The sequence below is a fragment of the Muscardinus avellanarius genome, assembly GCF_963383645.1.
Source record: "Muscardinus avellanarius genome assembly, chromosome: 1".
NCBI lineage: Eukaryota > Metazoa > Chordata > Mammalia > Rodentia > Gliridae > Muscardinus > Muscardinus avellanarius.
Window position 1 is genome coordinate 156,421,700 of NC_137786.1, and position 27,880 is coordinate 156,449,579.

At 34.2% G+C, this 27,880-nt stretch overlaps 1 protein-coding gene across 1 annotated transcript; it reads left to right on the forward strand.

The window, feature by feature from the left end:
* Positions 1–88: 88 nt before the first annotated feature.
* CCDC82 (coiled-coil domain containing 82) lies at positions 89–27,661 on the forward strand (the record flags this gene model as incomplete). The annotated part of the gene is made up of 7 exons (XM_080695531.1): positions 89–817; positions 1,275–1,482; positions 13,938–14,030; positions 15,807–15,931; positions 17,733–17,903; positions 21,331–21,516; positions 27,593–27,661. The coding sequence occupies 7 exons, from the start codon at positions 89–91 to the stop codon at positions 27,659–27,661; spliced, it is 1,581 nt and encodes a 526-aa protein (XP_080551657.1).
* Between the last annotated feature and the right edge of the window lie 219 nt (positions 27,662–27,880).

Genomic DNA, 27,880 nt, shown 5'->3' on the forward strand with positions numbered 1-27,880 from the left:
AAAGGCAAATCAATATGATTTCATTGTTGTAATCTGGTTATCATTTTTATATTCCTAATAACTTTATTTTGTAGAAGCTTAAGTGAAAATGATACATGTTAGAAGACATGAAACAAGGAAAAATTCTAAAACTCAAGTACCTGAGCAAAAATCCCGAGTTGATTGGCGGCGGACTAAAAGAAGTAGTATCTCACAATTATTTGATAGTGATGAAGATTTTGATAGTGATGAAGAGCATGATATTGATGAAGAACCGGATAGTGATGAAAGTCTTGATAGTGATAGTGATAAAGAGCTTGATAGTAACAAGGGGCTCGAGAGTAAGAAAATAGCAGAAACTGAAAGTGAGCTTAAGTTAATCAAAGTTGAAAATGAAGAAAGCAATAGTAAGCATTTCATTAACACTGGCAACTGTTCAGTGAATGAAGAAGAAATTAACAATATCAAACATAATAATATTGACTTATCAAATCATGAAAATCATCCAAGTCAAGAGGAGGAAGATCTCAAAAAATGCACTGGACAAATCATAGAGGAGGATTTAGAAGAAGAACACATAAAAAGAGGGAAAAGAAAAAGGAGAATATCCTCTGTGATGTATGACAGTGATGAAAGTGATGACAGTGATATCCTTGTTAGAAAAGTAGGTGTAAAACGTCCACGTAGGGTGGTTGAAGATGAATGTTCTTCAGTGGAAATGGAGCAACATAACCCTGAAAAATCATTAGCTGTTCGAAAGCGGGAACAACTCCAGAAGCTGAAAAAACTCTCAAAACAAAGATCTCGCCAGAGACGCAATAGTGGTAGAGATTTTGAGGTGTGTTTTATTTTTTTTATTTTTAAATTTTTACTTAAAATATTTAATTTTTATAAAAATCAAAGTACTGAGTCTATTCTCTATTCATTAAATTTATAATTTATTTTTTACTCAAGTATTCTTGGTCATGTTTGTTTTATTATATATAATATAGTATTTTATTCTTAGCGTCAGTCTCCCACTCTTTATTAAAATTGAAAGATTACTCATTGTTTCATATGGTCTTTCCTCTTAACTGCTTCTGTTCTTAATGTCCATTTTAAGCAATTTATACCACTTATGATACAGTCTTTCTATTTTTAAAATTTCAACATTTAACATGACAAAATTATTTTTAAATTATCAACTTAATTCTGTGAAACATTCTTTTGTTTTCAGATTTAATCTTTTTAATTTATTTCCATACTGGCCATTTTAAAGCCACAGTTTCCTGAATCATTTATTTTAATTTAATTAGGACTCTGAAAAAGAATACTGCCCAAGCAGTGATGAAGATGAGGAGGAGGAGGAGGAAGAAGATGATTACGAATATGATGAAGATGGAGATGATTATATTATTGATGACTTTGTAGTTCAAGATGAAGAAGGTGATGAAGAGAATAAAAATCAACGAGGAGAAAAGTTGACTACCTCACAACTGAAATTAGTAAAACAGAATTCTATTTGTAAGTTAAATATCAAGATAGTTTTATGACTGTTATAATTATTCCATTGAGCAGCACATAACCTTTTAATATAATTTCCTGAACCATTGAGTTGTAACTAATTTTATTTTCAGATATCTTAAATTTATCAGTTCAATAGTTTTATTTCAGTGATTTTTGGAACTTTTTATTTTAAAAAATTGATTGATCCAAAGCCAGGCATGGTGGTACACACTTGTAATCCCAGGATCACAGGTTTCTGCCTATCCTCAGCTATTTAATAAGGCCCTCCACAACTTAGACCCTGTTTCCAAATAAAAAATTTAAAAATAAAAGGCTGAGGGTGTAGCTTGGAGGTAGAATGCCCCTGGGATCTCCAGCACCACAAAATACATACATACATACATACATACTATATACATTATTTATACATACATACAATACATACATATTGACCCCCATCTATGCTTTTATTTCTAATAGGCTAACTCAACATTTGCCACTGGAGAAATACAAAATTGAGATATTTAAAATATATTTACTAAATTACAAAGGGCCTCACTCACTAAGTACCCCCCAAATTAAAATAATTAAAAAATAAAATATTTTTACTAGCCGGGGATGATGGCACACACTTATAATCCTAGCATTTGGGAGGTTGAAACAGGAAGATGGTGGTTCATGGACAGCCTCAGCTACTTAGGCCCTTTGCAGCTCAGTGAGACCCTGTTTCAAAATATAGAAGAAAAATTAGGGCTGGAGGTATAGCTTGGAGGTAGAATGCCCCTGTGTTCCATCCCCAGTACTACAAAAAAATAAATAAAATACATTTACTTTTTCATTCATTTAAAGTAACATTAGTAAGCTCATTGCAATGAAGTAACTCATTTCATGGAAGTAACTTTGAGAAATAACAGTTTTACATTTACATTTAAATATATTTAGTGTGTAGCTCAATAGAAGACATCTGGATTCGTTTCTGGTTTTTATTCACTCTGTTGTGATATGTTGTTCAGGTTGATGTATATGAAGACAGTTTTGCTTCACATAGCTGGAAAATGAAATTGCATTTTAATATTTTTAAATTAATTGTAACTAGTCTCAAACTGGTAGTTAACATAGGGAAGCGTATTTTAACAATATTTTCTAAATATTGTGAACCTCAGTTGGTACTAAATCAAAATTTGACAAGTGGTACTTTTCTGAAAGGTTAGTTGTAATATGGGATCTGAAATTGCACAGATGAACTTTTAGCACCTCAATTTACTGTCTAATGAGTCTGTCTTACAGTTGGATATTTTACTCATGCATGATTTTGTAGCATAATATATTGGTCCTTTAGAAAATAACTGGTTCACTGGGTAGTGCTGATCCATCAAATGTTGATGTGTTTCATTACACGAATTTTTAAAATTCACATTTATTAATATCAATACCAATCTCATGAGAATATTTCTCTGGTATTGTGAAGCTGTCAAGTTCATAGTAGCACATACAAGTTTTTTGGAATTCTAGTTTCTACTCAAAAATGTGCTTTTTATCATTGGCACAAAAAGCATGAGTTCTTGAAGTGAGAGGCTCATTTTGTTTTGAGAAAATGTCTAACAAATACCCAAATATGACTAACCATAGTTTGTCAGTCATTCTTTCAAGTAAAAAAGGTGTTTCATGACAAATGAGGCTTTTCACCAACTCAAACAATTCCATAAGTTTTTTTTCCTTAAAACAATCATTATAGTTTGGTATGTGGTATAAGTGCATTATGTGTACTCCCTATTTAATTCCATATAGTACTATAAAGGTATGAACTTAAGATTTAATAAAATTCATCATTTGTACAACCTCATCAAAGACATTCTTAAGGGCAAGTATCCTTTATCATTAGTGCCTAGCAATGATGACTGCAACAAACAATATTAGTTTGATGCTGCTACCTTGATTCATGTTAAGAGACCAGCTGCTTTACCTATTTACTTTTGGGACCATTAGCAAAAGTATCTAAAAGCAGCAAATGAATAGTATCTTAGTGTTAATTGCTTTGACATAACAAATCTCTTTAAATGTACTTGAGGACTCCAGTCGTATATAACCCACCCTTTAAGAACTGATTTTATTAAGCCTTTTGAAGCTTCACAGTGAAATCTGCTAGAGATAGAAAATTAGAATATTTTATAGTTGCATGTAATTAATGAAAATATAAAAGACCTTAAAAATTAGAAAATATTTAAATATGCATTATATGACCTGTATAATTCAAAGATTGTTTTGTGATGTTATACAACTCTGGTAGAAACAAGCTGGTGGAAAGATATATTTTAAATGTTTTCTTAAAGAATGCATTCTTTCCAAGTATTTAGAAAAGGCTATATATGTACACTAAAATTAAGTGTACGGTAATTTTATTTGGGCCTCATGACTTATAATACAATACTAGATTGGAGTATGAATCAGAAACTTAGCATGTTTAGAGATGCCAGTAATAGACATCTCTATACTGTATTTGGTGACTTTACCATATATATGTAATCACCTAAAATCTGGAAATTTTGTATCACGAGGATACTCAAATATTCTATTATTCTGTATTATACATCTAGGATTTGATTAAAAAAAATTAGAAATACGTGTTAATATTATTTTTCTGCTAATTCATGGAAATAAAAGTCCACGTGGGAATTATACCTTCTTCTCTACTCTGTATCTCAAACTGCCTTAATAGCAGTTTGGAATTTACAGAAATATTAAGTGGTAAGTAAAGAGAGTTTATCTATACTCCCTCACATGCACAGTACTCCTTGCTATTAATCTCTTGCATTAAATACAGTTGATGAGACAGTATTGATTCATTATCAGCAAGTGTTGTTCATAGTTCACATTAGGGCTCTCTTTTTGTGTTGAACCTTCTATAGATTTTGACAAATGTGTAATGACATGTATCTACCATTAACGTATCTTATAGAATAATTTTATTGTCCTAAAAACCCCTTGTATTTATCTCTTTCTTTCCTGAACCCCTGGAAACTACTGATTTTCCTTTTTGTTTCTTTAATTTGGAAACTTTGCCAGAATGTCACATATTTGGAATCAAAAGCATATGACTTTTCGCGTTGGCTTCTTTTACATTACTATGCATTTTAAGCTTTCTCTATATCTAAACATTTCTTTTTTTAGCCTCTGAACAATACTTCATTTCTTGGATTTACAACAGTTTATGCCTCGTGAAAGACACCTTGATTGCTTCGATATTTCGGCAATTATGAATAAAACTACTCTGAGCATTTGTGTGCAGGTTTTTCTGTGGGCATAAGTTTTCAGTGCATTTGGATAAGTATTAAGCTTTATTAGCTTCACTTTTAAAATTAAGCATCTCTACCTTGGAGGAAAGTATATCTGACTTTTTATGTAATATATATTCTCCTGTGTGTTTTCAATTACAACTTCTTCTACATCTACTATACATTCAGTTCTTTTTATTTTCAATAGCTTTATCCTTACAAACTGTCTTTCCTCAACTTGAAACCATGTTCATGCTTTTCCTCCCTGAGTTGGTATATTCCATTAGCCCCTATTCTAAATCTTATCCTTTTATTCTTATCTTCTGGTAAAAATACATTGTACAGTTCTTGCACCCATCTGTTTAGTGAAATTTCTCTTGCTAAATTTATTAACCACCTTCTACTTAGCAAAATATTCTTTGGTTCCTGTGTTAACTTAGTATTGCTATATCTTTTGCTACCATTGACTGCTCTTCCTTTCTGAATGCTCTTCTTTAAGCTTCCATGGTATTCTCTCCTGGCTTCCTCTTGTAATATTGCTTTCCTCTTTTTTCCACTGCCATATATGACATATAAATTTGATGTTTCCAGGGATTCCATAATAAGCTGCCTTTATTTTGTTTGTACTTAGGAGCAGTCTCTTTCTTGTTACTTGAGCCCAATGTATAAAAAAAAATTTCTGAACTTTTATTTCAAGGAAAAATTTCTCCTGAACATAAGACCTAGACATTCATCATCTTACTCAAAATCTTTTTCACACTATCTCCCAGACATCTCAGACTAAATATGTACAAAACTGAATGATTAAGAGGTATTGTGAAGGAATTTGGGGTGGTAAAATAGCTATTATTGTGGTTATATAATTTTATGCATTGGTCAGAACTGTACAATCTTAGTGTATAAAAAAGTAAAGACCTAAAGGATAATCCAAGTGAGTGCTTTACTTAAAAATTAATAAAACTGAATGGTTAACCAACTTCCTTCATCTTTGTATTCCTAATACCCACTACTCTTTGTAGAACATTGTAGAAACATAGATTAAGAGAAGCCTTATTGTTTGAAGACTCCTGAGTGTTAGAGTTCAAGAGTTAGATAAATATTGGACAAGGCTAGATTCTTTAAACATCAGGCATAAAACCAAATACATATTCAGGGTGATGATTTAATAATTTAATGCTTCGAATAATTATCAACTTTATGTTGTATATGAAAATAATAATAATATTAAGGGATTATGTTTTAATAATTGCCCTAAATTAATTACTATAAAATTAAAAGCTGTTTTCTCTTTCATACCTGTAGGGTAAACAGTGATCATCACTCTCTGGCCTGGGTTAAGTTATATTTAGACAAGTAGTCCCAAATTCACTGCTATATTCTTTAAAAAACATTAACAACTATTCATATTCAGTATATGATTAGAATTTGGGAGAAACATCTCCTCCTCCAGATTGAGTATACAATTAAGAATTGCAATCAGTGATCAATGCAATATTGCCTTTTGAAGGGAGCATTTCTACCAGCAGGAAGACATTTTGTCATTTCCTCACTACCTACCATTTGGCTCTGAGAGTCATCACCTCAAAACAGAGTAGTTACCTCCTAGTTACATGGTTGAAGTAAAGACAGTTAGTCTTTTTCCCTTCTCATCAACCTTTATTAGTATCTGTATATTTATTCTGATATTAACTTCCAGAAAAGAAATGGTAGAAAGCAGACTAACAGTTGTTCGTTGCATACCATATGTGTACAGTTTACATGCTGAAAGTATTGTAGACAGCTAGAGATGGAAACTATTCTGATTTGTGTATAAAAATTATTATTTTTCTAGTGTTTTATCATATGTTCAGAGTGACAGAACATAGTAAAGAGAAGGGTACATTTAAGTTTATTAGTGCCTTGCTAGAATATTAGAATATTAAGTGAATATCAACTTAGTCTTCACCTAGCAATTAAAAGTATCATTCTACCAACACAACAGTATACCCAAGAAACAGTATCACAACCACATATATTAAAATACTAAGTCTTACAACTTCTACAATAAGTAAAAAGTACCAGTGAAATCATTATGGTATAAGGTAGAAGTAGACTCAGAGAAAATAAAATTCTAGTGAAAAATATTTCATTAAAGGAAACATAAGGAAATTGTATAAAGCACCTGTTTTCCAATTTATTAAAAATAACTGAAAGTCATCAGGAGAACCCAATTTTAAGTGAAAGGGAGGTAGCTAAGAGAAGGAACAATTGCCAGAAAATTGAAAATGTCAGTCAGAAATTTGTATTGGAAGCAGTAGATAGCAGAATTAACAGTACATAAAATCACATCAGTGATATATAAGATAAATATTAGAAGTTTAGAGAAGAAAAAAAGTTCTGAGGGAGAAGATAAAATGAAAAGGACTAGAAATAAGATCCTAATTTATAAATTCATGGAGGGATGGTATATAGCATAATGGAAATCTAATGTAAGGAAGTGATATAACTAGTGAAACATATCAGAAATTTGAATACTAAAACTCATACTATATATATGTGTGTGTGTGTGTGTGTGTGTGTGTGTGTGTGTGTGTGTGTGTGCATATATATATATAGTGGTGGTACTGGGGTTCCTGGAAGCCCTTCTAACTCTGGGCTACACTCCCAAACCTATTTTTTTTTTTTTTTTTGAAACAGGGTCTCTTAAGCCAGCGCGGCTGGCTTCGAACCTGCGCGATCCTCCTGTCTCCACCTCCCAAGCACGGGGATTACGAGCGTGCGCCACCACGCCCGGCATAAAACCCATACTATATTTTTTATTGGAAAACAACCTGTGAATTCAAAAGTATATATAACAGTATACTAGCTATACAGATTAAAAGATGCTCACATTACTGATAAATTGGTGAAAATAGCTTTGCAAATAGACACATGAAAGAACTTTTCTAATTACAAGAGGAAAAAGACCTCACCATTAATTAATTAATTAATTAATTAATTTATTTATTTATTTGATGGTACTGGGGGTAGAACCCAGGGGCTTTCTACCTCCAGGCTGTACTCCCAGACCTATTTTTTATTTTATTTGGAAACAGGGTCTCACTAAGTTGCTGAGAGCCTCACTAAGTAGCTGAGGCTGGCTTTGAACCCGTGCGATCCTTCTATCTCAGCCTCCCAAGCGCGGGGATTACAACCCTGTTCCATCACACCTGGCACCATTCTTTTAGAAGTAGTAAAATTTTTTAATATTAGATAGAAGTCATATTAATGTTATATTAACATATAAAAAAATACTGGGGATTCTGAAAATGTAGTTGATAACATTTAGTGCCCATATATACTGGATAAGAAATCAAGTATTTCAAAATTAGTATTAGGAACATATATCTTTAGTGTGTGTGTCTGTGTGGTGCTAGGGATGGAACCCAGAGCCTTTCTACCTTTGGGCTATACTCCCAGACCTATTTTGTATTTTATTTGGAAACAGGGTCTCACTAAGTTGCTGAGAGCCTCACTAAGTAGCTGAGGCTGGCTTCAAACCTGCACAGTTCTCCTGTCTCAGCCTCCCAAGTACTGGGATTACAAGCATGCACCACCATACGTGGCATAGGAACATATATCTTTGTATGACAGTATTTTAAACCAAAAGCAAGCATTATAAACAATACATATAATTTATTTTACTATTTATGTTTTGTAGTATTGAGGATGAAACCAAGGGGGATTCTATCTTCAACTATACTCCCAACCCTTTTTACTTTTTTCTATTCAAAAAGGGCCTCACTAGGTTACTGATGGTCTCACTAAGTTTCTGAGGCTGATCTCGAACTTAGGATTCTTTTATCTCAGCCTCTCAATTACTGGAATTTCAGCTGTGCACCATTATGCTTAGTTGTGATATTTTAAAATGAAGAGAATATTTTCTATGCATTGTGTTCTGTTTTGAACAATTATTAAAACATGAAAGCAAAACTTGGAAGTATAACAACAGATATTCCCTAACTTAATATGATTCCACCCTGCTGGGCGTGGTGGCGCACACTTGTAATCCCCGCACTTGGGAAGCAGAGACAGGAGGATCGCATAGGTTCGAAGCCAGCCTCGCTGGCTAAGAGACCCTGTTTCCAAATTTAAAAAATATATAAAATAGGTCTGGGAGTGTAGCCTGGAGGTAGAAGGCCCCTGGGTTCTATCCCCAATACCACCAAAAAAAAAAAAAAAAAATGGTTCCACCTAATATTTTTTTGATGGTCCAAAAGCTATACAAATTCAGTAAAAAAAAAAAAAAAAAAAAAACCTTCAAATTTCTATCTTTTATTGGGCTAGTTATATGCAGTAGGATACTCCCTTGAGGTGCTGATGAGGGTAAATACCAAGTTCTGCAAGTTAGGATTATTCTTGTTTGGGCTTTGTTTGGGGGGCATATTTGTTTTGTTTTTGCTTTTTCTTTGTGTGGTCCTAGGATTAAACCCAGGACCACAGTAATACCCCCATCCTAAGTTTGGTGCATTAAATGAATTTTCAACTTAATGATATTTCAGTAAATTAATCTGGATTAACTAAGTCTTCCTAAATCAAGGATTATCTATATTGAAAGTATATTATTTGGGTATAATACAATGACAAGGGAAAACAGGAATAAATGGTGAGACATATTTATATTTATGATTTTGTGTGTGTGTGTTTGTGTGTGTGTGGTATATAGACACATAACTATAAGTCTCTAATTTACTTAACCAAAGATAAGGAGTTAAGGAATATAGATATTTTGAGAACAGGAGTAATGTTGCATCTCTTTTCACAGTTTTTCTCACATTCTTTTACCTATTTGGGGACTAAAAGGATCTGTTGGAATAGAAAAAGAAGTCAACTTCTTTTTCTGCCTCTGTCTCCTATATTGGGATTATGCCTCCTTTTCAAAAGAAAGTAAATGTATACAGGATATGCTTCTACCTCAGGGAATATGTATAAATTTTCTTTTGGTTCTTGAAATAAACTTAGCACTAGGAAGACCATGGTTGAGAGAGGAAACAGAGATAATGCCTAGAAACTCCTTAATAGTATCAATTTCCAGCTTTATAATGTTCCAAATATCCAAGAAAATCTGACTGTTTGAAATTAGTAAAAGATCTCAGAAAATAAATGGATTCATAATAAATATATAAAACTCAATGGTTTTCTTGTGTATTAGCAATAAATATTCAAGATAGGATCAGGGAAAATTCCATTCACACTGGCAAGCAAAATAAATTTCCTGTGCCTAATCTTTAAAAAAAAGCGTGGCTTTATACATACAAAAATAAACTTTACTATGAACTAGAAAGGAAAACGAATAAACGGAGAGACAAGCATGGTTCTGAAAGGTACTATACATAGTACAAGAAGGTATTTCTTGTGAAATTAATTTTTTGGGTCAACCTTGCAAAATAACCCTGAAGTTCACTTGGAAGAACAAATATGGGAGGATAAATAAATTTTGAAAACAAAGAGTAAATTGAAAGAATTTTCCCTGCCAAATAGAAAGAGTTATCATAAAATAATAGTAAGCAAAACAGTGTATTACTACCATGAGAATGATAGCCAGATCAGTAAGAAGGGGACATAGTACTGAAACAAAATCTTAGCATATATTTGAAATTAATGTATGATAAATGATGCATGGAAATGAACAGAATAGGGGCATGGGGAAATTGATTAACTACCTTAGAAAAATCAAATTATGCATAACAAATTAAGTTGATTTTCTCCTTTATCTTTTTCTAATATTTCAAATGCTCGGAGGGTAGGGAGGCTTGGCTCAGTGATTCAGTGGGTGTTTAACATGCAGGAGGCCCTACATTCAACCCACAACAACACAAAGTAAACAATAAAAGCCATGGAAAGTTTTAAACAATATTTCTAGGTTATTCTACAGAAGTTCATCTGATACTGGAATTAGAGCACTTAAGTTGTGGAGAAGGGGTGAGCTCTAAGACTGTTTCTGCCTCTAATTGTGTGACCTTAGGTAAGCTATTTGTCACAGAGAGTTTCATTTTTCTTAATTTTTTTTTTTTTTTTGGTACTAGAGATTGAACTTAGGGGCATTCTACCTCTGAGCTAAACCTCCAGCCCTATTTTTTTATTCTTTGAGACTCACTAAGTTGCAGAGGGCCTCACTAAGTAACTGAGGTTGGACTCGAACCCAAGATCCCCTTGTCTTCCTCCCAAGTACTGGGATTACAAACATGTGCCACCATGCCTGGCTCATTATTTTTTTAATTTTTAGATGAGAAATTGAATGTTATTTTTTCAGTTTTCCATCCAAATCTGACTTTGTGTTTTGAAATATCAAGTCTAATTACCATGTTTAACATCTATATAGGGAATAAGTTGAATATGAAATCTGGAAGCCAAGTCCCTAGGTTCTAAAATCGGCTTTTTAACACTAGCTGTGGAACCTTAGGAAAGGTTTTCATCATTTTCCTCTACTTCAAATAAAAAGGGTAATAGCTCCTTTTATGATTATTGTGAGAAATCAATATATGCAAGTGCTTAGAATGATATCTGGCATATACTTGCTCTATAATGTTATTAACAGTTTTTAAAATTTGAAAGGCTAGAACATAACCTCACTATCACCCGTCCATTCACTTAAGTATAATGAAATAAGGCCTTCTTTTCTACCTTTTTAAAGGAGATTCCAATCCCCATTGATAGAAGTGGGATCCTGTGATTAGGGGAAAAAAATCTCAGGAGATTCTGATTTCTGCCTTTTTCCTCACAATCCTACAAAAATCATTATCAGAGTCTTTGAAATAGTTCCTAAAACTTTATAGCAGATGATTGACTTTGGGAACATATAAAACTGGTAAATTTAGTGAGGTAAAAATTTTTGTTACAATTTTTTTTTTTTTTTTTTTTTTTTTTTTGGTGGTGGTACTGGGGTTCCTGGAAAGACTTCTACCTCTGGGCTACACTCCCAGACCTATTTTTTATACTTTTTTGTTTGGAAACGGTCTCTTAAGCCAGCGCAGCTGGCTTCGAACCTGCGCAATGCTCCTGTCTCCGCCTCACAAGCACGGGGATTACAAGAGTAATCTATAACTAAGCTTTTATAACTAAGCTTGGGTGCGTATAGGATGAGTTTGACTTTTTCAACATATATGCTAATATTTTCTGAATAGCTTTTCTTTAATACAGTTTGGGAAATGCTAGTGTTCAAATGTTTTGTTGTTTGGTACTGGGACTTGAACCCAGGGGCTCACACATACGGGACAAGTATTCTACCACTAAACTACATTTCCAGCCCTTTTTAAAAATTTTCTTTTGAAACAAGTCATGCTAAATTGCTCAGACTCACCTCAAACTTAAAATCCTCCTGCCTTAACCTCCTGAGAATCTGCAATTTTAGGCAGCATAGATGAATTTTAATGCATATAAGATTATGTACCAACTATATTATATCCAGTTTGATGAACATCTAGTCTAAGTTAAATCTTTGAGATATTACTGTATTTCATTCACCAATTATACTGCACTGATTTTTAAGAAAATAATAAGTTAATTAATGGCCATAATCAGTTCTTTTATAATTTTCAATGATGATAGGCCCTCCCTAGTCTTAAGGATTCCAGAGAAAACTGGACTACTGTCATTTACTTCAGGGAAAACAAAGACTACTGTCATTTACTTTTTTTTTTTTTTTGTGGTACTGGGGTTCCTGGAAACCTTTCGACTTCTGAGCTACACTCACAGACATATTTTTTAAATATATTTTTATTTGAAAACAGGGTCTCTTAAGCCAGCAAGGCTGGCTTCAAACCTGCGCAATCCTCCTGTCTCCACCTCCCAAGCGCGGGGACTACAAGCGTGGGCCACCATGCCTGGCTGTCATTTACTTTTATTGCATGAGAAGGGGGAAGATGGCGACCCAGAGAAGCAGCATTTATGGATCCTGATGACAATGGATCTCCATTGCCTCAAAAATAGCGCTCTACAAAGCCAGAAAATGCTACTTTAGTTTGGTCACTTTGGTATTTCCATAGGTTTTGCTTGAGAAAAGAATATTAAAGTCTTCCATAATATGTGAAAAACAGTTACAAAGCCCTTTTAGTCACTAAAATATAATTACAAAGAATTTTTAATGGTCAGTACCATCTCTTTTCACTTCAACTAGAAGGAAAGCTAAAATCCATGTAGGGTTGCTAATAATAGGTCTTATTATCTTTAATCCCTTCTATCCATCATCCATATTTCCATAAATGCCAAGGCTACCTTTACCATGACTTTATAGGTGCCAGAGTAGGGCAAATGTATGATAATCATTTGGATCAAAGAATAGGTTGTGTTTGATGGAGAACATTTCTACAGCCATAGTAATTCTTAACCCAGAAGCAGCAAGAGTAGTATCACTGCCTGACCATGGTTTCCTAAGAGATTCGGGTTAGTAGGAAAACAGGTATGTGGCATGAGAAAAGAGTAGACACAACTTTTCTGAATTTATTTGAAAAATCCTTAACCTGAGGTAATAGAAAAGGAAATGGAGTTTTTAAAGCCACTAATGTTCTGGCTAGGGTAACAGTTTCTTGGACAGTTTTATCTGCAACATGTTGTATAGGCCAAAGTATATTAGACAGTCTATTTTGGAGACTTTTCTCTTTTCCTTCATTCCAGTTGTTCAGTTAATGATTAAACTTAGATGTGCAGGTTAAGATTTTGATGTTTTTCACTACATATCTCCTAAAATTTCTGAAGAACTTTCCCTTAATAAGTTTGAGAAATTTTAATGTAACATCCAAAAACTTAGGATTAGAAGCCAGTTAATTTGGAAAATGGAGATTTACTCAGTGAGTAGACAAATCACTAAGGTAGCTGAGGTTGATTTAGCTATTTCTGATATTTATAGCATTAATATTTTAGCATCAAGCCAGGCATGGTGGTGCAGGCTTGTAATCCCAGCATTCAGGAGGCTGAGACCAGAGGATGGCAATTCACAGATAGCCTCAGCTACTTAGTGAGTCCCTTTGCAACTCAGTGAGACCTTGTTTCAGAAAATGAAAAGACTAAAAAATAAGGCAAGGGGTACAGCTTGGAGGTAGAATGTCTCTGGGTTCCATCCCTAGTAACACACACACACACACACACACACACACACACACACACACACAGCATCAGAGAAGATTATTGTATTCAGGGAATTGTTTTGCTTACTAAATCCTAATATTTATTTTAAATTTATTTCAGATTCTTTTAGTGACCACTATACTCACTTTGAAAGAGTTATAAAGGCTCTTCTGATCAATGCTTTAGATGAATCTTTTCTGGGAACATTATATGGTAAGTTAGTAAGTATGATAACTTTTTAAAATAACTTCACTTTTAAAACTTGATTAAACCTAACCAAGGAAAACCAATAACTGGCAAGCTGAAACCATTAAGGCTTGCCAGTTGTTCCTTCCAAGATGACCACACCAAAAATACATCAATATAAAAAACTCATTAGTGTTCATTATTTCAGATTTTCTTAAGGTGTTTATAATTAATTTAATGGTATAAGATAACTCATAAACCAAAAAGGTATATCCATGCTCATGTGCTTTCCCAGCTTCTCAAAATGCTCCAAATTTCACCAAAAGTTACATGCTATTTTATGTTTTTGTGCCTTTGACTATGCTATTCCTTTCCAAGATATACTTTCTTTTTACTCTCGATTTTCTAGGTGAGTGTAAAAAGTGAGTCCACTATGAAAGCTATGATCCATACAAGTAATATTTTTCACTCTTATTTATACCACCATCACATTAAGGTAATATTCATGTATGTTGAACCTTTCATATTGAAATTGTATTTTTCTTTCCTCCCTGGAAGGAGTATGAGAAAACCATATTATATGTATACACATGTCCTTTTCATGAAGCACACAGTCTCACATTTAATAGACTAATATGCTGTGTTTAAAACCTAAGTGTTAAAATAAGACTTTAGTCATAATTTTTGAAGTATATATTTATTGTATGAACCAGGCACTCTTTGCAGGCTAATGAAGTGACAGTGACTGAGGCAAATTAGATTCCTGTCCTCGTGTTGCTTAAGTCTAATGGGAGAGACAAAAAATGAACTGGTATACAAATGTGTAAAATAATAGGATCTAAACTAATGACTGGGAAAAAATAAAATACAGTAAAGAGAATGATAAAAAGAAGCTAAGGTCTAGGTTATATGTTATGTATTGGTCAAAGAATGTCTCCCAAGAGGTAACTTTTAAACAAACTTTTAAATTAAAAACAGGGTGGAAGTAATCCATGGATCTAGGGGCTCATCAGTAATACTAATACCTCAGGAAGGAATAAGTTTGAGGTATTCAAGAACAACTAGAAGGCCAGTGTAGCTAGAGTAGAATGAATTGGGGGGAAGTAGGAGAGATGAGTTCAAAGGAGTTGGCATAGAACAGAAGGGCTGCTTTGTAAGACATGGAAAAGTTTTTTAATTTATAGTGATTTAAAGAAGCATAATAAACTTATTAACTATATTCTTTAAGAAGAAATCCTCAAAGAAGGCAGAAAAACAAAATTTAACTTCACTGACTCTGACAGATATATATAAATAGTGAATATAATATTAACCAAGTCAGAAAGGCAAAAATGAGTATAGCATGCTAGAGGGGAATGAGAAAAAGGACTAGCCAGAAAAGAGGGTTCTGATTTGTTGCCGCAAGGAGTTAGCACTGGTCTGTAGTGGGAGAAGGCCTTGAAAGCCTGCTCAGAAGTTTTGAGTTTTTTCTGAAATTCAGTGGTTAATCTTTGTCAGTTTTGTAAAAGTGTAAAGGAGATAATTTTGCAGGCTTTTTATCTGTCTCTTTTTGTCTTCAGAAAGTAATGCAAAAGTCTGATTCTTATAAGAATTATAGAGCCTTTTACCTTGTTTTCTTTTCCTTATGCTTGGATGAAATGAGTTTTACTTCATTAATTTTTTTCTAATTTAAGACATTTCCAACCATTAAACCAACCAATCATCTTCCTAAAAGTGTGGGAAGAGATCTTAAATATCCAATTGTTTTAATATTTTATATGGACAGAGTGATTGTTTTCATTAATTTTGTTGATCCCTGAACAGATGGCACCAGGCAAAAATCATATGCACAAGATATGTTGACATCTCTTCATTATTTGGATAATCGCTTTGTTCAGCCCCGTCTAGAGAATTTAGCTTCTAGAAGTCGTTGGAAAGAGCAATATAAGGTATAGTTTGTTTTTTAATCTCTTTTGGAGGATGGGGTCAGTGAACTCTCAGGACTTTAATATCCTGATAATTCATTATTATTCGTTATGTATATGTCCACTATGAATCATCAGGAGTGTTCTGCTCATTGTAGTCACTCAGAAAACAAAGCTGATAGAGCTTTTCATCTAAGCAGTTGCATCTTAGCACGTGCGTCCATGAGAACCACAGAAGAAGGAGAAAAAGGTGGTTAGTAACCTCTTCAGTCTAAATTTTAGCCTATAAGTAATACATGTCACGAAGTACCATGAATTAAGGAAATATTGGAGTTAGATAAAAAATGGTTTTGAGTAATACATGATAAAGGCAAAAAGAAAACTATCACTATATTGGAAACTTAATTACTATCAGGTGGAAAAGAATCTGAATGTGAATTAGTAACCATGCAATTATACTCTTGTGTGCAGATAAAATATTATAGTAAAACCTAATCTATACTACTTACTAGAACAATAATGTACAGTACAGGTCTACATTTGTAAGCAAAAGTACTCAGGCACAAGTAATTTCACAGCCTAATAAAGCTTATTTTTGCACACTGTGTGTTTTTGTTTACTCATCAGTAATTCAGCTATTAGACTATCCATATCAATATTTGTATGTAGCAATCCTACTTCCAAAGTGTTTGTTTTCACAAAACTATAGCAAGAAAACCATGACATTATTCATTTATTTCTGGAATATTTTATGGAAAGTGTGATATAATTAATACAATGAATAATTATATGATATTTTCTCAATTTTTATTAGGTTAGATTAATTTATCTTTTTCTTATCCTGATATCATGGTATTCATTTTTTCCTATTTCTACTTAATACCTCATTGGTACTAGTTATAGTTGAGAAGACAAAGAAAGTAAATTAATATATATTAAAAACACTACTTAGGCCTGGTGTGGTGGCGCACGCTTGTAATCCCCACGCTTGGGAGGCGGAGATAGGAGGATCGTACAGGTTTGAAGCCAGCCTCCCTGGCTTAAGAGACCTTGTTTCCAAATTTAAAAAAAAAAAACAACTATATAAAATAGGTCTGGGAGTGTAGCCCAGAGGTAGCAGGGTTTCCAGGAACCCCAGTACCAGTACCACACACACAAAAAAATACTACTACTTATTAGTAATACACAAGTGTGAAAGATATGAAACTAGTCTGGTTTCTTTTCATTTAATATGCAGGGCTACACATTCATATTTTAATTTTAAAATGTTTTATAGTCTGGGCATGTTGGCACATGCCTGTAATCTCAGTACTCGAGAGGCCAAAGCAGGAAGATGGCAGATTTGAGCAACAGCCTCAGCAACTTAGCAAGATTCTCAGCAACCTAACAAGAACTTGTTTCAAAACAAAAAAGAAGCCGGGCATGGTGGCACACACTTGTAATCCCAGCATTTGGGAGGCTGAGACCTGAGGATCGCGGTTCACAGACAGGCTCAGCTACTTAGTGAGGCGTTTCGCAACTCAATGAGACCCTCTTTCAAAATAAAGAATAAAAATTGGGCAGGGGGTGTGGCTCGGAGGTCAAATGCCTCTGGGTTCCATCCCCAGACCTAAAAAAAAAAGAAAAAAGAAAATAGGGCTAGTTGTATAGTTTAGAGGTAGAATGTCCCTGGGTTCAATCCCTAGTACAAAATAAAATCTTATAAACACTATTGTGTGCTCAGTAGTAAAATAAATATCAGTATGCTTTGATTTTGTGTTTTTCTTATCGAGATTACTAAGATCAGTTTAATTTGATTAGATTCCTATTTTAATTTTTTTTCTAGGAGCGGGTAGAAAACTATTCTAATGTGAGTATCCGTTGGAAGAATCCTGAAAACTGTCCCTGCCAGGCTTGTGGATTGCATCGCTATTGTAGATATTCAGTGAATTTATCAGGAAAGTTGTATAATACCAGGACTATGGAAACAGATGACTTCATGTCACATGATAAACAGGTATTTTCTGTAATATTAGTTTTTAATATTTAGAAATTTTCAGTTCATAAACTTGCACAAATAATCTAAGTAATTTTGACAAGTTAAAAAAACTAGAAGACAGAAAGTGTAAGAAAATTTTCAAAAGTGAAAATATCATAAAGCATATTCATTCTTTATTCAGTGAAATATAAAATTAGTATATCTACTCTAAGTATATGTAATATTAAGATTCCGAGCCTTCTCTATTGTGTGTGTGTGTGTGTGTGTGTGTGTGTGTGTGTGTGTGTGTGTAGGTAGGTATATGTACCACCCAAGTTGGGAGGAATAGAGGATGCAGGATGAGAATGATGAGGAAAATCACTGGGGTAGGGGAAGCAAGGTTCACCTTTGAGTCCAAAGGAGAATTTGAAACACATGAAAATTCGATGGCAGATAATCCACCAAATTGGTGGTCCAGAAGTAAATACTTGAAGATGTCTTTCATCACACAATGAAAGAACTGAAAGAACACCATGCTTCAACTTAACTATATCAGAAGCAAGTCCAGTATAGAGTGATCACCACATGCCTATGATGCTGTTAATTTAGGATGAATGGAGAAGACTAAAATATAAGTACTTGGTCCTCAGAGTAGATAAGTACAATGTATACTGATTAAAAGTACAGATGCTGATTACTATTTGTGTGTTTTTACTGTATAAGAATACTACATTTATAAATACAAAAATATTAAGATTGAGAGCCTTCTCTACTTATTCTGCATACCCTTAGAGGATGTGTGTGCTTAGAAGGATGGAAACCCAAATTTCTCTCCAAATTCTCCCATTTATTATTTTGAGTTATTGTACTAAATTGGATAGTGTAATTTCTCAATACTCTTGGGCTGTAATTGACCAGACTTCCCTGAGCAATATGGTTTGCAAGAATCACTTAGAAACTTTGCATGAGCCGGGTGTGGTGCTTGTAATCCCAGCATTTGGGAGGCTAAGACTGGAGGATCGTGGTTCACGGACAGCCTCAGCTACTTAATGAGGCCCTCCGCAACTTAATGAGACCCTGTTTCAAAATAAATAAAAAATAGGGCAGGGTGTGTAGTTTGGAGGTCAAATGCCCCTGGGTTTCATCTCTAGACCTGCAAAAATAAAGAAAAAATAAGAAACTTTGCATGAGGTTAATGAATTGAGAATTGGTCTTAATGGCAATTTTTCATACTATCTTTCTTGTTAGAATAGTTTCCTCATTGTACAGAAATGAACATAGATAACTAGAAATAGTTTGAATACAAGTCCACACATATAAGGAAACTATTCTAAGCATAGATTAGTTTTTCCTGTTTTAGTAGTACACTATTCAAACAGAATACTGCAGTTTAAGTCTTGTTATACAGCAAAGTAGGGTGTATTGGCAATTGAATCATTGATGTGTCACTTATTAGCAGGACTTGTTTGATAATAATGCTGAAATGGAAAAGCTAATTTAATAAGCAAAACATAATAATACATGATTACCTCCAATATCTGAAAAACAGGAAGGCTTTCAAGAAGCATGAACAGAAATCTGAATATGCTTTTCTTAGCTTTGGGGGATTTTTAGGAAAGACAGAAAAAAGTCCAAAGTACCATCTTCACAGGAAATTGCATCAAACCTGACTGTTGCCAATCATGATATAACTTAAACATTTTTTTATGTAACATACTCTTGGCTTATTTTTAGAACATCATCACATGTATATTCCCTTGCAGTGGGGCTTCAGAAAAAAAATATAGATCTTTCCACGCATGGTGGCTCACACTTGTAATCCCAGCACTTGGGAGGCTGAGACAGGAGGATTGCACAGGTTCGAAGCCAGACTTGGTTCTTAGTGAGCCTCTCAGCAACTTAGTGAGACCCTGTTTCCAAATAAAGTATAAAATAGGTCTGGTAGTATAGCCTGGAGGTAGAAAAGCCCCTGGGTTCCACCTCCAGTGCCACCAAAAAAGAAAAAAAAATACAGATCTTTCTCTAGAATACGTTATATAGATAAGTATTAAAACTATGCCACATATATTACTCAGCCTATCAGTAAACTTGACATAAGTAGATAAGTTAGCAAGAAGTCTATTGAGCCAGGCGTGGTGGTGCATGCTTGTAATCCCAGCACTTAGGAGGCTGAGAGGAGGATCGCACAGGTTCAAAGCCAGCCTCAGCTACTTAGTGAGACCCTGTTTCCAAATACAGTATAAAATAGGGCTGGGGACGTAACCCCCTGGGTTTCACTCCCAGTACCACAAAAAAAAAGTTTTGGTTACTACATGATAATATGGTTGATCATGTAATGGGAACCCTTTCTAATGTATTTTCTACTAGATGAAATGCAGGTTAAAACATATTTCATTTGGTTAGTGATTGATTCTGTCTTCCTACATTAGATATAGGTTTTTATAGCAAGCTATAAGCATTCAAAACATTCTGAAAGAGAAAAAGGTTCTGGTTGGTTCATTTCACAAAAGGAGTGTTCAGGTATCATAGAAACCTACTAGTCCATATAGACATAGAAATTAAAATTCCCATAACTGGAACACAATAAAATCTTAATGTTTTATTCATGTATGGCACATTGGTTAAAGCAACAAAGATGCCTAAACAAATTTTTTTTAACTTTACATTTGGAGTTATTTAGTAAAAACTTAAGATACTTACTATTGATGCAAGTGTTTATTTCAGTTTTATATGTTTATAATTATAAAATTGTTTTAATCCAGGCATTTTTAACTCTGTAAATACGAACATGCAATACTTTACATGCTTTGTCTTGCTTTCATATGTGTCTATCTCTGCCTTACAATCTTTCTTTCCAAATTTGGGTAACTGTGTTTTGAAGATTTAGTTCAAACATAACTGATGTGGAGTCCTTTCTTCTTCCTGGATTGGGTTACCTCCCCTCCTCACTACCCTCTTGGTAGCATCTGGTGCAGAACATTTGCCATTTTGTTTTATAGTTACTTATCTGTCTAGTAAGACTGTAAACTACCTAAAACAGATAATACACTTTCACTTATCTCTCTCCAGTGCCTAGCCCAATACTTGAAACATTGTAGGTACTCAGTTTTTGTTGACTAGCTATAAAAATAAGAAAAGATTAGAGAATATATAAACACTTAAAATAAAATTATTAATGTACCTACTAGGTTATACTGTTAAAGAAAACCTGAAGCGGAGTGTGGTATCTCCAGTACTTGGGAGTTTCAGATAAAAAGGTCTGAGGTTCAAGACCAGCCTCAGCAATCTTGCCAATAAGAATAATAATGAGGGCTTAGAGTGTAGCTCAGAGGTAGAATGCCCATGAGTTCAGTACTACACACACATATATAAAAAAGAAAACCTGAAAACCAGAAAGGCTGTACACTCACTGCAATATTATTCACTTCATATGTGATATAATAATGATGTTTATTTCTTGACTTAGGTGTTTACTGTTGGCAGAATTTGTGCTGACCGGACCAGAATTTATCACAAACTCAAACATTTTAAATTCAAACTGTACCAAGAATGTTGTTCCATTGCAAAGACAGAAGAAGTTGAAAATGAACAAGTTAAAGAAACAGTGGAAAGAATTTTCAGTCAGTCGAAAGAAAATGGCTGGATTAAAGAGGTAAGGTGATTATATAAGAAATATCTCATCCTGTAGAGGCTGGATCCTAATTATGATCAGCAAAAAGGTACAAATGGCCAGGCATGGTGGCACACGGTTGTAATACCCATGCTTGGGAGGCTGAGACAGAAGAATCACACAGGTTCGAAGCCAGCTTCAACTACTTAGTGAGGCTTTCGCCAACTTAGTGAGACCCTGTTTCCAAATAAAATATAAAAAATAGGTCTGGGAGTATAGCTCAGAGGTAGAAAGCCTCTGGGTTCCACCCCCAGTACCACCAAACAAAAAAAGAAAAGAAAAAGAAAACATACACATGATTAGAAGATACTAAAATTTGAAAGAGATTATCTTTGTCCCTGTTTTTGTATTTTCTCTTCTTCCACCCATTCCTTTCATGCTTAGCATTGTCCTCCTCTGAATAGCTGTCCTGATACTCCAAGAATTCATTCAGTTCATCAGATAAATTTTAACAAGCCATAATGCTGTTCCTTAGTGAAGAACCTCTGTCCTTTGGCTTTCACATATGTATTCTTTACATGTATATGAAGTCCTCTTATTTTCTTCGACAAAGTATAGGACTCACCTCTGCTTGTCTGCTTCCTATTCTTTAGAATAGTCTTTGTGACGTGAGAGTGAAGAGCACCTGGCGCCAATCTGATGAAAGGATCTCGGCTGCCAATTCTAATGCCACCTACATCCTCTTCTTGAGGACATGGGACTGAGCAGTGCGCACTGTAACTGAAGATTGAGGGAATGCAGAGGTTTCAGGCCACACCACTGACATTGATTCCCCTGTAACCTGTTGGTCACTATAAATTTTATGTCAGGAATATAGTGGGGGTTTTGAAGAGTACACTGGATTCCTGAAGATCTACTGGCAGCTCATAAGCTCTAGTCTGCTCACAGAGCTTTTAGAATTGTTTATGGTGCTCAGAAAGAATGCTAATATGGTTGCAGTCTTCTAAAACAAATCTAGTTTTAAATATGTATGGGAATAAATAGTAGATTTTTAGGCCACTTAGATCAATGATATCTTTAGTATATTTTTAAAAGCCTGATATGAGATTCATTGCCTAGGTTTTACCATAGGGAAACTTATAAAGGAAGAAGCAATAGAGAGCTTAGCACACACACACACACATAAAAATTACAAGCAGAGGGAAGGGAAAGAAAAGAGAACCCCCCCAAAAAAAAAAAAAACCCAAAGCAGGAACTTTTTAAGATGTGTCATCTTCAGTGAAGGTCTCCCAATCTTGAGAATGACATCATGATTGGTTTCCCTTTTAACAATTATCCTTCCACCTCAAACCACCAGTCAGTGATCTTCCCTGGCCCCAACATCTTGATCCTTAAGTCTTCTTTCTCTCATTTTACTCTCTTCAGCTTATCTAGTTCTTTGCTTGCTTCTGCCTTTTCTATTCCAAATGTGCCCCACATTCCTCTGTGCTTTTCTGTTTGCCTTAGAAAAGAGCCTCCATGTATTAAGTAACTCATATCATCATTTTCCCTAGACATAAGTGCTTTTATTGATGCCTTTAAGGGTCTCCAACCACCTAATGAAATTGGTAAACCTTTTAGTCTACCACATTTATAAAGAATTGGGTACTGGGTGTAGAAAAAGCAGTGTATTTTATTATACATAATATATAATAATATTATGAATGGAGAATAATAAACTTCTTGAAGAAAAAACCAAAAACATTTTTAAATCATGTACCTTAAAGAAAGCTTACTAAAGTTTGGAACAGAAGAGACCTGGAATAAGAAAAATATTATTAGGAAAAGAAAGCCAAATATTATGCATGTAGATTAATACTTGAAATTAGTCATTGAAGACATTTTATGATTATGCATGTTTAGGACTATATGCACCTCTTTTCACATAAAAATAGCAGAGGTTAATTATCTTTTTGAGAGTTCCCTCATTTTAAAAGATACTTGTCTAGACTTTCTTAAAAGATTTCCTAGAGCCTGGGATGGTGGTGCACAATTGTAATCTCAGTACTTGGGAGGCCTAGACTAGAGGACCTCAGGTTCATGGTCAGCTTCAACTACTTAATGAGGCCCTCTGCAATTTAATGAGACCCTGTTTCAATACAAAAAGAATAAAAAATAGGGCTGGTGGTGTAGCTCAGAGGTAGAATGCTCCTGGGTTCCATCTTCAGTATCACACACACCAAAAAAATTCCTAGAAACCATGTTTTTATCTATATGCAGCTTTTATGCTATAATGAAATTTCAGAATTTGCCAAGTGCTCTGACATTTCTCATCCTCACTCTGTCTATCCCTTTCTGTATGAGCCTTTGAGTAACAGTGCAGCATGCGTTTTGTAATGTCCGTCTTCCTTGGCTGCAGTTTTTTGGCCACAGTTACCCTAACAGTTTACAATGTCTGGGCTCTGTGCTACTTGAATGCTCATCTCAGTGACTCTGCTCTCACCTCCAGTTACGTCAAACTCTTCTTTTGCCTTACACAGACCTTTTCTTACTATGTTACTCAAACCCTTCTTTTGCCGTACTGTCTTTCCCAAGCCCTCCGTTTGCCTCACACAAACTTTTCCTTACTTTCTGTTCTTAGTTTATTTCACACTTTGCTTTTACCTTCATCTGTGTCTTCTTATCCCAGCATGGTTCTTCCATTATCTTATGATATCTCAGTATATCTTCCCAAAGACTTGCAAACTTGACTTCATTTTTCTTGTTCTTCTTCCAAACCATTGAACCAGGATTGGCTGTTTTTAAAATAATGATATTTAAGTTATGTAGAAGAAACTTGAATGTAAAATAATAAAAAATGATAGTTAAATTGTAATAAAACAAAAAATATAATAAATATAATAATGTTTGTTGCATTATAAAATACTCTAATATACCACTGGAAAAATTCTATCAATTTTTGTTTTTATTAAGGAGAAAGTACCTATTATGATGCTGTTTCCTAGGCATTTGAAGATATAGTATTGTTGGTATGGTGTGATGAGTACATGAATACCAGAAAGTGTGGAACGTATGTCAGCAGAAGTTTTTAGTATCTGCTTTATAGTTATATTTGAAATAAAATTTAAATTGATTACATAAATATTAGTAAATAAGAATTTTATTTTATTTATTATTTTTTTTTTTTTGGTGGTACTGGGGTTCCTGGAAGCCCTTCTACCTCTGGGCTACACTCCCACACCTATTTATATTTTTGAAACAGGGTCTCTTACATCAGCATGGCTGGCTTCAAACCTGTATGATCCTCCTGTCTCCGCCTCCCAAGCGCAGGGATTACAAGCATGTGCCACCACGCCTAGCGAAATAAGAATTTTAAATTATAATTAGATATCCCTTTTCCTTTGGCTCTTCTCATCTCTTTTTCTCTACATTTTATCTATTTTTCTTTTTTTCTACCACCTAAACTGATTTTTTTTTTAAACATTGCTCTTAACCTTCTATCTCAGAATCACCTAAGAGATACTGAAAATTTTATAATCCTTAGCCTCACCCCCAAACATAGAAATTATAGATTGAGGACTTCTGATCAAAAAGTACCTTTTATACTAGATTATATCCTCAACCTTTTGACAGACTCACTCCTTTCTGTGGGTCTAGTCTGCTGCTTCTGAGCAGAGGATTCTCACCTCTTTATTTTCTGACTGCTATTCCACACACTATTCCCACAATTCTAGCTGTTTTCATCAGTAGGTCCATTTGGTACTATGAGAGTAGCCTTCATTATGAAAATAAGACCTAAAATCTAAATGTTCAGTGAAGAAAAACTATGGGACCTGCATCTTCAGATAGGATAGCAGAATAGTGCTGACTGCCCTTTCTCTGCTTCACTTTCCCTTTTAAGCTTTTCCTTCTCACCAAAGCTGCTGCCCCACCTCCACTTTGAAAACTCAGAAACAGTATAATACATGCTTAAAATAATGGATTTAAGTATTTGCTCTGCCACTTAGTAGCAGTAGAATTTGAAGGCAAGTTACTTTGTTTCTCAAAGCCTACTTTTCTCACTTGTAAAATAGGAATTAAATAAGAATTAGGAAAAAAGAATTAGGATTTTGATCATGAAGATGAAATGAGTAACTCATTTTAAACATTTGTATAGGGCCTTGCAATTAGAAAATGATCAATTAATGTTACTATTATTTTAATAAAAACAAGGAGAGGTTTTATTTCCTTCTCTTTTAGTATAACAGAGAAAGTTAGGCATGGTCGTACATACCTGTAATCTCAGCTACTCGGGAAGCTGAGACAGAAGGATCAAAGCCAAACTGGGCAACTTAGGTAGAACCTGCCTCAAAAGAAATGTTTTAGAAAGGACTAGGGTTTTAGCAAAGTGGTAGAGTGCTTGCCTAGCATGCATAATCCCTGGGTTCAATCCCCAGTACTGGGAGAAAAAAAAGAACACTGAATTATATTTTTATTTTCTGAAACAAAGTTAACAAATAATAAAGAAAAACAATATGAAGATAATATAATATAAAAACACAAAACACCCAAACTTTCATAGTATTTGTTTCTAATGTTAAAGTGCTTACATTTAATAAAGCCTTTCTGAGTACTAGACCAAAAATATCCCCATGTAGTCTATAGGTTATTTCTAGTCTTATTCTTCTCTTTCTTCTTTCTTGATAAAATGATACAATAAGAGATCTTGGGGATACAAAAAAGTTTCATGTAATTGTCTAAAGGGAAAATGGACTTCTCACATTCCGTTCTATAAGTCCTTATCACCACAAAAGTTAGGGTCATAGAGATCTTATCTCATTGGAGGTAGACCTCCTGAATTAATATTAGAGAAACATTAGATCATTTAATCTTAACTGAAGTAAGCACTTTGAACTCTGTCAAAACTTTTGCTTCTCCAGTCAGCCTGTGAAATAGCCCTGCCATTATTCTGTTACTCTCACCTTGAAATCTCGAAATCATCCTCTACCTGTATCTTAACTTGTTTCTCTCTGTTCTGTTTTTTGGGTTTTTTTGTTGTTGTTGTTTGTTGGTTGGTTGGTTGGTTGGTGGTACTGGGGTTCCTGGAAGCCCTTCTACCTCTGGGCTACACTCCCAGACCTATTTTATACATTTTAAATTTTGGAAACAAGGGTCTCTTAAGCCAGCAGGGCTGGCTTCGAACCAGCGCAATCCTCCTGTCTTCGCCTCCCAAGCGCAGGGATTACAAGTGTGTGCCACCACGCCCGGCTTTCTCTCTGTTCTTTATTCACCATCTTTATTGCTATTACTCAGATTTGGCCCCCATAACCTAAATTTTTACCAACTAGGTTCTACAATGGTTGCAAAACCATTGTAGAATTCGGCTTCTACCAATTCTCTTAAAATGTATCTCAACTCAGCTCTACCTTACACTACCAAACCTTTAGAATCATTCCGTTGCCTGTCAAATTATTGCTCCACCCCTTAACTTAGCATTTCATACTTTGTGTTCTCTGACCTCAATCTTTTTAGATCAATCTCTTGCCTCATAGAATCTCAGAGTGTAGTTAAATCCTACACTTCCTTGTCATGTCACTGTTGTGTTAACATGTTGTCTGTTGCAGGTAGTTTTCACTACTAATGTTTTGCCCTCCAAATCTTTTTGCCAGAACACTTCAGTGCTACTCTTTCCTGGTCATTCAGCTAAACATGACTTCTATTCTGACCTGTCATATCAATATCTTTATTTCTTTGTGCAGTACTCCTCTATTATTAATTATTAGTAGTATAGTGCTACTGAACTGTTCTCCACAGAGACAGGGAAAGTACCTTTTTAAAAAATCTATACCTAAACAGTCATTAGCACAGTATTTGATATATGTTTTCTACAAATTTCTGTTGAATTAAGTTATTTATATTATATGTATGATAATGGACAAGTATAATTTCTAAAAGTTATAAAATTAACACTTTGATTTCTTTCTAATGCTTTTTAAAGTTAAAAATACCTATTTAAAATTGAGTTCCTGTCTATGATAAAAATTATATTTCACAATTAACATGAAGTGAACTTGCTTTTCTTTGTGTCTATAGATTGAAAAGGTCTAGCTTATCTTCACTTCTTTGAGTAAAATAACTAGCTTTTTTGTTGTGTATGCAGAAATATGCTCAACTTCAAGATTATCTCAATTGTGCGGATTACTTTCAAGAAGAGAAGTTTGAATTGTAACACCTTTCCTTCAGAGAAGATTTTATAAATTCTTGTAAATTTGAAGATCATGAGTCTTGTTTTACTGTGTCATATGGTACATTTACATATTTTTGTGTATCTTCATGGCAAAATATCTTTAAAACACAGTCATCAAAATTCCCATGAAATGGCACTCTATAGTTTAAATAAAACTTATCTGTTGTACATGGAGAATATAACCTTAATTTAAGTATAAAT